Source organism: Mastigoproctus giganteus, chromosome 6, assembly GCF_048544385.1.
Source record: "Mastigoproctus giganteus isolate SK-2022 chromosome 6, ASM4854438v1, whole genome shotgun sequence".
NCBI lineage: Eukaryota > Metazoa > Arthropoda > Arachnida > Uropygi > Thelyphonidae > Mastigoproctus > Mastigoproctus giganteus.
This window is the reverse complement of record NC_143580.1, coordinates 160,725,739-160,740,287: the sequence shown is the minus strand read 5'-3', so window position 1 is coordinate 160,740,287 and position 14,549 is coordinate 160,725,739. Positions and strand designations below refer to the sequence as shown.

General features: G+C 36.8%; 1 protein-coding gene across 1 annotated transcript in view; it reads right to left on the bottom strand.

The window, feature by feature from the left end:
* Ino80 (chromatin-remodeling ATPase INO80) overlaps positions 1 to 14,549 on the bottom strand; it is a 672,466-nt gene that overhangs the window by 105,295 nt on the left and 552,622 nt on the right. Inside the window, exon 30 of the mRNA XM_090376565.1 lies at positions 1,421 to 1,515. Within this exon, the coding sequence (XP_090232691.1) occupies positions 1,421 to 1,515 (95 nt within the window). The remainder of the gene's footprint in view (positions 1 to 1,420; positions 1,516 to 14,549) is intronic.

Here is a 14,549-nt window from a genome sequence, read left to right as displayed (position 1 = left end):
GTTGTGATTTCAGACATGTTTCTGTTTTCTGTCTCACCACTGAGGTTATTAGTTTCTAGGTTGTCAGTTGTGCAATTAGGTAGGAGCTTCTCTGAAGGCCCAGGAGGAGTACTGAATGGATCTGGCCTACTCATTATTGCTCTTTTTATCCCCGAGAGAGAGAGAGAGAGAGCGAGAGAAGGCTTTTCGTCCCCCCCCACACACTTTGGAATTGATTGGACCTGAGCACGAAGTGAGTGACTTCACACTCGGGTCCAAATTTCAGGAAAGATATGGATCTGTTGGAATGGGTGGAGAGAAAAGGATCAAAATTAGTCAGGGGTTCAAAAGGGGACATTTACCATGAAAGACTTCAGTTCTGGAAACTGCACCCTCCAGAAACCAGGCACCTGCAAAGAGACCTCATTGAAATGTTTAAAATATCCTTACTCTTGCTTGGATAACAAACATAAGGGAAGTTAAAAATAAAATGGAAAAGGATGGTTTCATAATGGAACAAACTTCCATCTGGTGCTGTGGAAGTGTTTAGTTTGAATAAATTTAAAGAAGAATAAGAAAAATTATTAGCGGGCTTTATTAGATGATATGGATAGTTTATTTTGGATGATGCTTCACTATTAATATTAATTTCAATTTATGTAATATGGTAGTAGTGAGCTGAGATGCAAAATGATGCCCATACCATCTATATCCTGGTTTCATATATTCTCATTTCACATATAAGTATTTCTCATTAGCAGTTTCCCTGAGCTGTTTTGTTTTAATTTATATTACCATTATGTTAATTTATAGCATCAATGTACTGATTTGTTTAACATTTGAAATGTAGCGATTTTATTGCCATTTTTATCTTGTGGTCTTCTCACATGATGGGTCTCAATGGTCACTCTATTTTCATTTATTTTTATTTCCTGTATTGCTCATGTTGTTGCAGTTGGTTTTTATTATTGGTAATATGATATACATTTTATGAGATTTGGCCTTATGAAATTTGGCCTTTTAATTTATTCAAAATCATTATCAATATGTATTCCTTCTGCAACGCTCTTATACTTCACTTCTTTCTCCATCTCTTGACTGTTTGTATATGTATAGTACTTAGTATGTACGTACTAGCTTCCATTATATTTGCTTCCTACTTAGCTTATTTATTCTGCTAACTTAGTTTAATTTTATGTTTTGGCAATGTGCAGTTGGATATTCTTTGCAGCCATTAATGTTTTTTTAAGAAATCACCAATTGTTAACATCTTTAAAGTATTTTGCATGCATCTTCCTTCTTCCCATGAAATATTCAATTTTTTTTTTTAAATGCAGGACATCATTAACTTTTCCTTCAGCTTTCATAAACTGAAATGAGTTAGTTTACTAATTACTAAAAATGAAAAAAAAATAATTCATTTTTAATTGAATGCTTCTACCTTGTTTGAAAATCAGCAACCATGTCTCTTCTGTCAGATATTTTGGATGAACCATCCAACCTCATATATGTATGTTTTCTGTGCCACATAAATTCCTGTAATACAAAAATGGTTGTTTAGGGCAACATCAGATTAATGGAATGCAATATAATGATCTATTTGAAATATTCACTTGGCATGACATTTTAGATGACACCATACATCTCATGCAATGAATAGTAATTATTTATTACAAAAATTAAATTAAAACTGATATTGTAGGAATAGCATAATTTCATTCTCAACACAATGAGAAAACAAGGTTTTTATATTTAATGCATTAATTGCATATTGCAGAGATACTTTGCTGAGCGTTACACTTTGGTATTGTGTTACTTTAATTAAAATGGACTGCTCCTATAGAGAACAATATTGCTTTTTATTTAAAGTGTATGCCACTTGTATATGAGGTACCACCCAAATGTTCTTGAAATTTGAATGTTTTGCATGGGAACTACATCTAGTACAGACTTGTGCCACGTGGCATCAGGCTGGATAGTCATTGAATATTTATGCGCAGTTCTTTGGCAGTGTGTTTTGCGTAGTTTGCAATTTTTTTAATTTATTTATTTTTTTTATGTAAACCCCAAACACGGGAGGTATTGGAACCTATAGTACTTAGTACCGTGGTTGGGTTGGAGGTTGAGAAGACGAAAGAAGATATTTGTTGACATTAGACTTGAACTTCTGTAGACTGTAATTTTCAGGAAATACATACGAAGGAAGGTTGTTCCAGAAAACGGCAGTTGAATGAATAAACGAGGAAGATGAAAAGTTGGTCCTGCAAGTTTGAAGTTGGACAGTAAATGGATCTTGGCTGGTGGCGGCACGTGTTCAGACTGTTTTGAAAGAGAGCGGAAATTATAGAAGCCAATTCAGAAGAACAGTGCCCATGGAAGTATCTGTAGAAGAGGCATGCAGCAGAAACAGTACATCTATGAGACAGCGAGTGGAGAGACTCTGTTAGAGATGAGTTATTAATTAACCTAACTGCCCTTTTCTGAATGGAATCAAGAAGCCTGAGAGAGTTTTTGGGGGCACCACCCCAGATGTGAGAACAATATTCTGGCAGGGCGAATTTGCGATTTATACAGAGTGAGCAGCTGTTTGGAAGAAAAGTAACGATGAGAGCGAAAGAGAAAATCAAGTTTTTTAGATGCAGAGGAAGCAATATTTGTAATGTGCTTGTTCCAAGAGAGATTACAAGTCAGGGTAATCCCCAAAAGATATATATCATTTTGTCTAGAAATCGGAGTGTCACCAAAGGTAAGCATAAGGGCAGAAGAATCCTTTTTGTGAAATATAAGACAAGACTGAGTTTTAGAAGAATTGAAATCAACTAAGTTGTCTTTGTCCCACTGGAGAATTACGTGGAGATCGGCATTTAAGGAATTGGTAGTGGATATTCAAGAAGTTGAAACTGATTGAGCAGGGCAAGTTTTCTCAAAATGGAAAGTGGAATGCAATGTGCTATCATCGGCAAAACTATGGATAGGATTTCCAGTCAGTGGAAGAAGGTCATTAATATACAAGAGGAAAAGAGTGGGGGAAAGAACCTTGGGGGACACTGGTATTAGTGGAGAAGTTAGAAGACAGAGAGCCATCCACCATCACCCTCAGTGAGTGATCAGAGAGAAAACTGGATAACCAATTACAAAAAACAGTTGGCAAACCATAAGATGGAAGCTTGTTTAGAAGACCTTTATGCCAAACACGATCGAAAGCCTTTGAGATGTCAAGAGCAACTGCTTGTGTTTCACCGAACTTTTCCATTGAATTAGTCCATAAATGGGTAAAATAAGCCAGAATATCATCAGTGGATCTACACTAATGGAATCCATACTGGCGATCAGACAGAAGGTTGATCAGACAGAAGGTTTCAAGGTAGTTTAAGAGTTGGCGGTTAATTGAATTCTCCATTACTTTAGAAAGAGTAGAAGTAATTTAAATGGGACGATAACTGGATGGGAGAGATTTGTCACCCTTTTTAGGAACTGGCTGGATATGAGCAAATTTCCAAGTAGAAGGTAAAACACCTTTGGAATAATAAAGTGAAAAAAGGTGGCAAAGAACAGGAGCTAGTTCAGGAGCACAGATTTTGAGAACAATTGGAGAAATACCATCAAGACCTGGAGCTTTCTTAGCATCAAGATTCGTCAAAATCCTTCTGACATCCTTTTGACGGAAGACAGAGGAAGCATTGAATGGAGTGTGTTGGGAATGGTTGGAGGTGTTTTACCAAGATCATTAATACGTGAGTTGGAAGAAAAATGGGATGCTAGCAGGTTAGCTTTATCCTTGGCCGAAGTGACAACAGAACCATTGGTTTAGACAGAGGTGGGAGCAGAGATGGGCAAAAGTTGCGGCCAATAGCTTTGGCAAGAGACCAGAATGCTCGGCTACCATTAGGGCAAGAAGCAAGTTTTCTACTCTTAGCCTGTTCAAACTTTAGTTTGGACTGATTAATAACTGCTTTACAATTGTTGCAAGATTTGGTGTAGGCAGAAAATGAAACTGAAGAATTAGAAACAAGCCAATTACGGTATGCAACGTTCTTCTCTTGAACAGCCTTAGCACATTTATTGGAAGACCAAGGTTTAGATAAAGGGCAAGATTTTAAAGTGGAGTGTGGGATAAAGGATTCCATTCCTGCAAGAATAATTTCACTGACACGATCTGACCAAACATTGACATCAGAAGTTTTGAAATAGTAATACAACCAAGGAAAAGAAGAAAAGAAATCTCGCAGGTCATCCCATTTTGCATTCTTGTAATGCGAAACAATACGAGGTTGGGAAAAGCCATGAGATAAAGGCTCCATTGGAGAATAGACAATCACCAAGTTGTGATCTGAGGTGCCTAAAAGACCTCTCACTTCGACCGTGTATCTAGAAGGGTTGTTTGTGAGAAAAAGGTCAAGTGTGTTGGCTGTATGGTTACGATTGTCCGGTATTCTTGTGGGTAAATGAACAATCTGTGCAAGGTCATTAGTAATTGCAAAACCCTCGGCATCTGACTAGAAAACGGAAGCCAGCTGAAGTTGTGAACATTAAAATTACAAAAGGAAATTACCTCACTGTTAGGAAAGTTGGACTGGAGAAAGTCAAGTTGCAAAGAGAGGAAGTCAAAGAGCTCCAGTGATTAGTGGAGTTGGGAGAATAGTAGAGATAACAGATGAATTTGACACAATGAGGTAGAGAGATTTTAAGCCAGAGAAGATCGAAAAGAGGAGATTCCAAATTATCAAGTCTCTGACAGGGAATATTGGAAAGGACATATGCACAAGTACCACCTTTGAGGAAAGGAATCATAGAGCCAATAATTTGGGCAACTGAGATGGGCAGTAGTTGAATCAACTGATAACTGAGATTCTGTCAGAAAAAGTACATGAGGTTTGGCAGACTGCAAGTGGAAATGGCCATCGTCAAGATTAGAATCGAGACCATGTATATTGGTGAAATGAATTAGGAAGTGTTTGGGAGGTTTAGATCTTTTCGCAGATAAGCATACGCCACACCTTGACCTCTGCTTACGTTGGTTCACATCTCGGTGGTCACCCACCATGTGATTGTGCATGGAGGTTATACCCAGGATTACTAACAGTCCCACCATCGTGAAGGTGCAAGCAAAGGATTTGGCTGCCACAGATCATCCGGACTTGGATCCACTTGACTTTAAGTAATGAAAGTTTTGTATATGGCGTACACATGGTAAGAATATACCCAGAATATACCACTCAGTTTTTGTTCAAAATTAATACTCATTAATTTATGTTTAAAATTAATACTCATTAATTAAATTGTGGTCTGAAATAAATACAGGCAGTTACCACTGTGTTGTTGTTTTTTTTTTTTTTTTTTTTTTTCAAATATCAAGTATCAACAGAATCGAAAATATGAACATTAATTGCAATAAATACATGCTAAACATTCATAAATACAGCATTTCAAACCACGTGCATAGCTATACAATACATTATTACTGTGCATCTGTTAATTTTTTCAGGCAGAGATAAGGAGGAAGGTCCAACTCTTAAAGAATTTTGGAAAGAATTCCATATTTTAGATGCAATCAAAATAATAAAACGAGCATGGGGCAAAATTACAGAGAAGAATACGAAGGGTGTTTGGAATAAACTCTGTGCTCAGTTTATTGATAATTTTGAAAGATTTCAAGAACGAGCAGAGATTGTACAAAATCAAACAGAAGCTGTCATTAACATTGCTAACCAATTGCAGCTTGAGGTTTCTACAACTGATGATACTGATCTGCTTCAAACAACACAATGGAGAGTTCACAAATGAAGACCACCTTGAAATGGCAGAATGTGAAGGAGCATATTTAACAGTTGAAACTCATTCATTCCTTCCCTCTCAAGGGGCTTGAAGAAGCTTAACACAGCGAAAGCAATTGAGATTTTCAAGTCACAAGATTCAAATTTCGATCGCACTAGAAAAGTTGCTACAGATTTAAAAAAAAAAATTCTTATGCATGCTATCATGAAATTTATAAAGAAAACAGAAGACTGCCTTGGAAACAAATGACTTGAAGCATTTCCAAAGAAGATGACTACTCCTTGTGCTTCCAACAAACTAACGAGTACTGAGCCCACAATAAGTGAAGATCTATCAACAAGTGTGCATTTAGTCGATGATGGTGAAGAATTTAAACATTCTTTAACATTTGTAGAACATCAATAATTTCTTTATTATTATAATTTGCTTGATTTTAAAAGCTATGTTTTCATTTCTTTGGATAATTAAATCATTGTTATTTTTAACATTACATATATGGGAAAATATTCCCGTTTACAAAAGTGCACTAAGAACAAATTAATTCGTAAAGGCAGGAATTACTTGTAAACAATTATTAAGCACTTTAAAAATAATTAAATATTATATTCTAATACCACATTTTCAGGCTTATCAGTAAATATCTGCCTGGCCCAGTGGTTAAGATGCTGATCCATAAAGTTTGTAGACCTCAGTTCAAACGGCACCAAGTAACATTTTTTTTTTTGTTTTTATGAAAAAAAAAAAAAAAACAAACACTTGACCCTCACAAAAAGCAGCAAAATTTAAAATAACCAGCCATCGAAAAAACAAGTCACGGAGCAGAGAGAGCAGGAGGCAGTAATTAAAATCGGTTCAATCATCAGTACCTTTTCTACTTTTTCTTAGAGAACTGGTTGTTAAAAATTCACTAGCACACCCCTGCTATTGAGGCAGTATTAGGTGGGTCGGGAAACTGCTAGCTTGGGAGAGGGGAATTCACAGACTAAAAGATTAACAGTAACCACAGGCAGAAGTGAAAGTGATTCTTGCACTGCTTCTATCGGAATGAGCAGCAGTCTGGAAAGCGAGCTACTGGGGATTTCAAGGGCTGCTGGGAGTCATCATGGAACAAGTAAATACATGGGTTGTATTAGTAACTAGTAACTAAGAGTAAGAACAGGTGAATGTATACTTGCATGTACACCAATGCTAGGAGAATAGCAAATAAATTTGATGAATTTGAGATGCTGGTAAAGACATCAAAGGCTAAGGTTATTGGGATATCAGAGACATGGTTTAACACAGAGATAAGGAAAGCATAATTCAAATTTGGGGAGTAACAATGTGTACAGAAAGGAAACACAGGATAGAAGAGGTGATGTTGTTAGTTAAGTAACATAAATTCTAAGGAAGTGCATCCAGTTGACATGGGTAGACAGTGCAGTGTCGAGGCAGTTTGGTGTGACATAAGCACTAGGAAACCCAAACTGAGAGTAGGAATGTGTTATAGGCCTAATGACTCTGATGAGTACAATGAACAACTGTACAGGGAAATAAAGTGGGCCAGTAAATCAGACTGTCTTATAATGGGGGATTTTAACTTCTCAGATAATGCCTAGAACTTGTGGGTTGGTCACACAAAAACAAGCAAGGTTTTTTTCGCAGATTTATTGGACGACTGTTTTCTACAGGAATATGTTCGAGAGGCAACCAGAGGGAGTAATACTCTTGATCTGATTATCAGCAGTGATTCTTCATGCATTAAGAATCTGCAGATAAAGGAACCACTAAGTGGCAGTGATCAGTGATCACAGTGTACTGATGTGGGATTTACTTAAAGATGTAACTACCATCAGGGGTAAAGGGAAGGGTTTTTGCTTTCGTAAAGGTGACTACAGTGATTGCAGACATTTTTTAAATTCTATACAGTGAGACCAACAGCAAATTCTAAATAGGAAGCATTCAAGGAATTAATCTTGGAAGCTACTAGGATTTTAAAACTGACTAAGAAACACTGTTCAAGGTTTCAGATGACCTAATGAGACTAGTGGCAGAGAAGAAAAATGCATGGGATGCATATAAATTATTAGGAGACACAGATGCCTATGGTAGATATGAGATAGTCTGTAATCAAGTCACAAAGGATGTAGGCAAACAAAGACAGATTATGAGAAATCTTTGGCAAAAAAATGCAAAGAAAAACAGTAAAGACTTCTTTACTTATGTAAACTCCAGAAGGATTGTTATTTGGTTTTTTTTAGGAGAATTAGTAACTAAGACCATATTGCTCCGGGATATGCTGTGGTCATTCCCTGACCTTTCTGCATCCTCCGTATTTGGTGGTGACGGGCTCGAACCCCGGTCTAATCAAGAAGCGTGTGCTATGCACTGCTGCTCCTTCCCACCTGGCTACGGAGGCACCACTCCAGAAGGAAGGGGATAAATCAGATTGGTCCACTTGACATTGATGGATCAATTGTTGATGAACTTGCTGAGGTAGCTGACAAACAATGAGTATTTTGCATCTACATTCACACGAGGAGGTCTGTAGGGAAGTGGAAGCCAGAAGCCTATCAAACTCTGTCAGGGGGTTAAATGATTTTGTAATAATTGAGAGCAAAGTGGGGAGGAAATTGTAGAAATTGAACATAAAAAGGTATCTGGAGTGGATGGGTTCTATCCAGTTATATTAAAGGAAGCAGCAAAGGAAGTAAGCAAACCCTTAGCCATAATTATGAAAGTTTCCTTGGCCTCGGGAGGGGGGGGGGTCCCCATGGACTGCAGATGTGCAAATGTGTCCCCAGTTCAAGAAGGGTGACACGAGTAATTACAGACCTGTTAATCTAAAGTCTGTTCCAGAAAAAATAATGGAGTCACTGGTTAAGGAAGAGATGCAGGATCATCTAGACTAGACTGCAGTTATAGTTCAGACACAACATGGGTTTGTTACGGGAAGTCTTGCCTCACAAATCTGATTGGATACCATTAGGTGGTCACAAAGGAACTGGATACAAAAAATAATTTTGATATCATATAACTGGGCTTTAGGAAAACTTTTGATACTGTGGCACATGGTAGATTATTGTACAAATTGGAGCAGTATGGCATTTCGGGCAAGTTGCTACAATGGATAAAATGATGGTTGAGTGGGAGAAGACAGAGTGGTTATCAATGGACATTGCTCTTCGCAGAGTAATGTTATAAATGGAGTCCCTCAGTGTTGGGCTCATTGTTGTTTTTGGTATTTATCAATGATATTGATGAAGGTATATCAATGGTAATGTCTAAATTTGCAGACAGGGTTATTAATGACAGTAATAATAGTATGCTACTGCAACAGGATCTGAAAAGTTCAGCAGATGGGCTGTGAGGTGGCAACTGAAGCTTAACATTGACAAATGTAAAGTACTACATATGGGTAGAAGTAACCCCAGAGAAACATACCAACTACACTAAGGGTAGTGGAGAATGAAAAAGACCTCAGGGTAATTGTGCAGTCAAGAAATTTCTGAGCAGTGTAGATAGGTTGCCAGAGCAGGTCTTAGGGTATAATCAATGATATACAGGAATTTTGCTAACAGGGATAAGGCGGTAATTATACCCTTGTATGAAGGTGCATCAATGGTCAGGCCACACCTTGAATACTGCACACAGGTCTGGAGGCCTCATTTTTGGAAGGATGTAGAGTTGTAGAATGAGTAAAGACAAGGGCAACAAGACTGGTGAGGGGAACGAAGTGGAGCTTTTACCAAGAAAGGCAGAAGTTCTGCAAATTGCAGCACCTGTAGACTGCAAGGCGATCTGATTGAGGTGTATAAGGCCTTGAATGGTTTGAGCAGCTTAAGGCTGATGGGATTCTTCCTCTTGCTCAGATTACAAACCCGAGGGGACATAAATCCAAATTGAGGAAAGACAATTGTAGAATTGATGTGCAGAAATTTGCCTTTAGCCAGCAGGTGGTTGATATTTGGCATAAACTTCCATCTGTTGTAGTGGACGCAACTTAAATAAGTTCAGGGCAGAACTAGACAAACATTTGAAGTGAATAGATGGGTGAAATGGGAAGGTTTTTTTTGGTTGATACTATATAAGCTTGCTTCCTTGCATCATATGCCTCTACTAATGCTAATAACTCTTATAGCACAAGGGTTTTGCCTTAAATTTACATGCATTAATACATGTAACAACACTCCCTACCATTGCTCAATGTATAAGTTTGGGGAAACTTTTTTTTTTTATAATCACCTTGTCATTTCTATAATTTTCATACTGCATGCATTAATGTCTACAGGACCAATTTTACCATTTGAAAAATAAAAAAAAGGATGGAAATAAATCCTGGGGAAGAGGGTGAAAAGCAATGTAGATGGTGTTTAATTTACATTGATCTACACTTACAATGTGTTGCAATAAAGTTCCTGGACTGATGCTGTTACAATGATGTTTGATGAGTTTGAAATATACTGTATTTCAAACTTCCTCCAACAAATGATGGTACAAAGATTCTCCAGAAGGCTGATAGGTTGCAAGTAACAACCATCTTTGTTAGTAGTGTTAATGTTTCATTTCATAATTTTGCAAGGGAGCAATGAATGAATATCATTCATTGCTTTGAACTGAGAAAATCTGGAACAGAAACATGTGAAATGTTAAAAACTGTTTACGGTGATGAAACATTAAGTTGTACCAGCATGTTTGAATTGTATAAGCTGGTCAAAGATACAGTGGTGGACAAAAAAAACTGCATCACCTGTGAATTTTGTAAATAATGTGTTTTGCACTGCATTGTGGGTTGCAGAAATTTTCGAAATGCATTTGTTAGATGGGATATATATCTCTGAATGAAATCCAATAAAAAGACTCCACCTGATATATCTATTGCCATAAATATCTGCCCAAAGGGTAAAATGCATATTTAATGGAAATATGAGAAATCATGCAAATGGCAATCTTGACAATCAAACATACATTTTATTTAGGGCTTACAAGATCCTGGTAATTTTTTTCCGGGTATTCAAATCCCGGTATTGATACAAAAATACCCTTTTTTTTGGTACTAATTTAAAAAATAATTATCCATAATTTATTCACATAAAGATTATAAAATCGACAACAATAAATCATTAATACTGCTGAATATGCAAAAGAGAGATTGTTTGACACAGTACAAATGCAACCGAAACATGAAAGAGTCATGAAACTGTAAGACAAAATCTTACAAATATATTTCTCTTAGTGAGTATAGTGTGTGTGTGGAAGTAAAGGACTTAAGGAATAACGAAAACATTGTTTCAGAAATATTTCCATTAGAGTCAGTAGGCCTGGTAGTGCAATTAAGGAATATGGTGAACAATGGTATGGCAACTGCGAAAGGGTTAAAATTAAAAGCTTCTGAACAATAGTTTAATTCTTCGATTACACTGCTACTTGAGGATGCGACACTTACTACATTTTGGGAAAGGGTATCGGTATGGAGCAGTTCAAAGGTATTGTGAACAGATGATCTTGAGGTAAAAGATGAAAGCGTTTTGTTGTGTGGGAAAAATATTTTGTTTTTCCCACCAAAGGAAGAAGAGTGAGTTTAAAGACTAACACCGTGATTGAATCACGTTTAAATTAGATGGGGGAGATACGTAAATGCGTGCAAACCCTTCTGGGGTTTGCACATAAGCTTGCATATAAAATTAGTACAAGGGGCGATTATAACTTGCAATCAATTCAATAAACAAATAAATGAGAAGGAAATAAATAAGGTGCTTGCACCAAAAGAGGGGTTTGTGGTTGTTGTTTGGAGGGGTTGCAGATTTCCAGTGGTAGTTCTGGGAGTGTCCTGCTATATAGTGAAGGGTTCTGCTGAGCATGTTCCTGTGCTAGAAGTTAATCCAGAAGTTGAATAACAAGCCAGTCAGACAGTGCCCTGGCTTCTACTACTGCTGTGGTAATTTCCTTCAGTATTAACAGAGAACTGTTCTCAAAATAAGACAGTAATGGAAAAGCTATACTGCAGGGATGCAGGGATGGAAAGCAAATTATAAGGTACCAGAAATACCTGGAAATTGTCTGAAAGCACAATATCTACAAATGGAAAAATAATAGCAAGCAGAAAGAAATACTACTAGCTTTCTTGTAGGAGATAAAATGAAAGGATGAGAGTTATACTAATGGGAGAGGTTCAAGGGAACAATGGAATGGAAAATATTTTAGATAAGAATCTAATATGTGTCAGAGGAAGTGAGTAAAATGGATATTAAATTATTTGTAGTAGTAAATGATATTTTAGAAGAGGGACTGCTAAATACACATTAGCTTAGAAGCAAAATTCTATCTTTTGTTGTAACTGGAAAACCAATTTCCTTTCCTGTCACCCACTGCAGTTGGTTGTTTCCCCGCCATCAAAGCCGGAGCCAGTAAAAAAAAAAAAAAACTGGCACATATGTTTTATGCTTCATGGTGTAGTTTCATTTCCCTGTTCTTTTTGTTTACTTTTTTTTTTTTTAAATGTCTAAACCAGTGAGTGGTTTTTGAATAATGCACATTTTATTTTTTTCAGAAATGTCAAATGTGTGGAGGCCCTCTACAATGAACAAAGGATCTAGAACAAAATCTAATGTACTTGAATACTTTTTATGGTCACTGAAGATTATAAATAATATATTTGCACATGCCAAATGAATGACACTCATGGCAAGATTTTGACCTGTGGAGTAAAAATTAGTAAAACTTTGACCAATAAATTCAGTGTTTCAACATATGCCCATATGCCCAAGCGAGTACCTTCATCAACTAGTGAGAGGCATTCTGCAAGAGTTTGAAATAAGAAAAGAGCATGTATTGTGCATTGTGACTGATAATGCCGAAAACATGTCAAGTATCATTGAGAAGTCAATAAAGACCAAGAGAGAGGTGATTCAATAACAGATGATGAAAGTGAAAGATGAGTCAAGTGGTGAGACTCTAGAATTAGAACTTGATGATGACGTAGAAGCAGAACTGGTTTAAGTGACATCATGGATGAAATTTCAAGCCTCTCAAGAGTCCAGCACATACGTTGTGGTGTTAATACTTTATAGCTGGCAGTTCATGATGGCTTAGGAAATAAACATGCAACTGCTAAAGCCAAAAATAGAAGCAGTAATTAAACTGGAAGGTGCAGTTGGGTTTCTGTCCATAAAGATTTTAAAAACAACATTTTGGAATTCAAAAGTACATCATCAAGGGTGTCAAGACTAATACTCAAGATTTCTAAGAGGTACAAGCTAAAGATTATAATGATTTATGCACCAACATCGAGCCATGACGATGAAGAGGTTGAAGAAATGTACACCAAAATTGAGTCTTCTAGATGAGCAGAAAACCCATTACACTATTATTATGGGGGACTTCAATGCTAAGGTTGGAAAAAGACAACAGCACAGAAAGGGGAACTATAGGAAATTTTGGAATTGGTGAAAGAAATGAAAGAGGTGAAACACTTGTGGAATTTACAGAATCTCAAGGACTGTCAGTAATGAACACATTTTTCAAGAAAAGAGTGAACAGAAAGTGGACATGGAAGAGTGCAAATGGATTAACTACTAATGAAATCGACTTCATTCTCACTAACAGAAGATATATTGGGAATGATGTTACCGTCCTGAATAAGGTAAATGTTGGAAGTGATCACAGAATGGTAAGATGTACACTTGATACAGATGTAGGAAAGGAAAGGAAAAAACTGACTCGAGTAAATAATACAAAGGTCTTTGAGATAACAGAAGAGGAGAAAAAGCAGTATGTACTGGAACTTAAGAACAAGTTTGAGCTTCTGCAGACTGCTCAGGACCAAGATATCAACGAGGAATATTACAACTTTCTGAAAGTGATAAAGCCCAAAAAACCTATAGGGAAAAAGAAATCCAAAGAAAAAATTAGTCAAGAAACACTTGTCATGATGAAAAGAAGATGACAAATGAAGAGAAGGAAAAACACTGACAGGGAGAAAACTGAGTATACTGAGTTATGCAAAGCCATTAGAAAGAGACTCAGAGAGGACATAAGAAGATTTAACACAAGAAAAGTAGAACAAGCATTAAGGAAAAACAAAGGATTTAAATCAGCAGCCATGAGCAGTAATACAGAAAGACAAATGATACTGAAACTGAAGAATAGCGATGGTATACTTATAAACAGCAGAGAAGGCATAATTCAAATAGCAGAAGACTACTATAGAGAATTATACAAGGAGCGAGGGAATGATGCCAGCAGTGGGGAAGATGGATTGCAAAGTAGCAACACATACAACATACCCGATATTCTTCCTGATGAGGTAGAACATGCATTGAAGAAAATGAAGAATCAGAAAGCCCCAGGGGAAGATGAAGTTACTGTAGAGTTGTTAAAATTGGGAGGAAGAGACATAACACAAAAACTGGCAAGGCTCTTCACAAAGTGCATTAGAAAAGGTGTGCTGCCTAAGCAAAGAGATAAATCAGAAATTGAAAATTATAGACCAATTAGCTTGTTATCCCACATCTACAAGTTGTTCACAAGGGTAATTACTAACAGATTAGAAAGAATACTTGATGAGAATAAACCGAAAGAGCAAGCTGGCTTTAGGACAGGATTCTCAACTATGGATCACCTCCACGTAATATCACAGCTAATGGAGAAAGCAAATGAATATAAAACACCGTTATGCCTGGCATTTGTGGATTATGAAAAGGCATTTGACTCCATACAGCATAAGGCAATGTTTTGGGCACTGGAAAGACAAGGCATAGATACCCCATATATTATGATTTTGAAGAAAATATATGAGAGTGCTACCTCCTTTATTA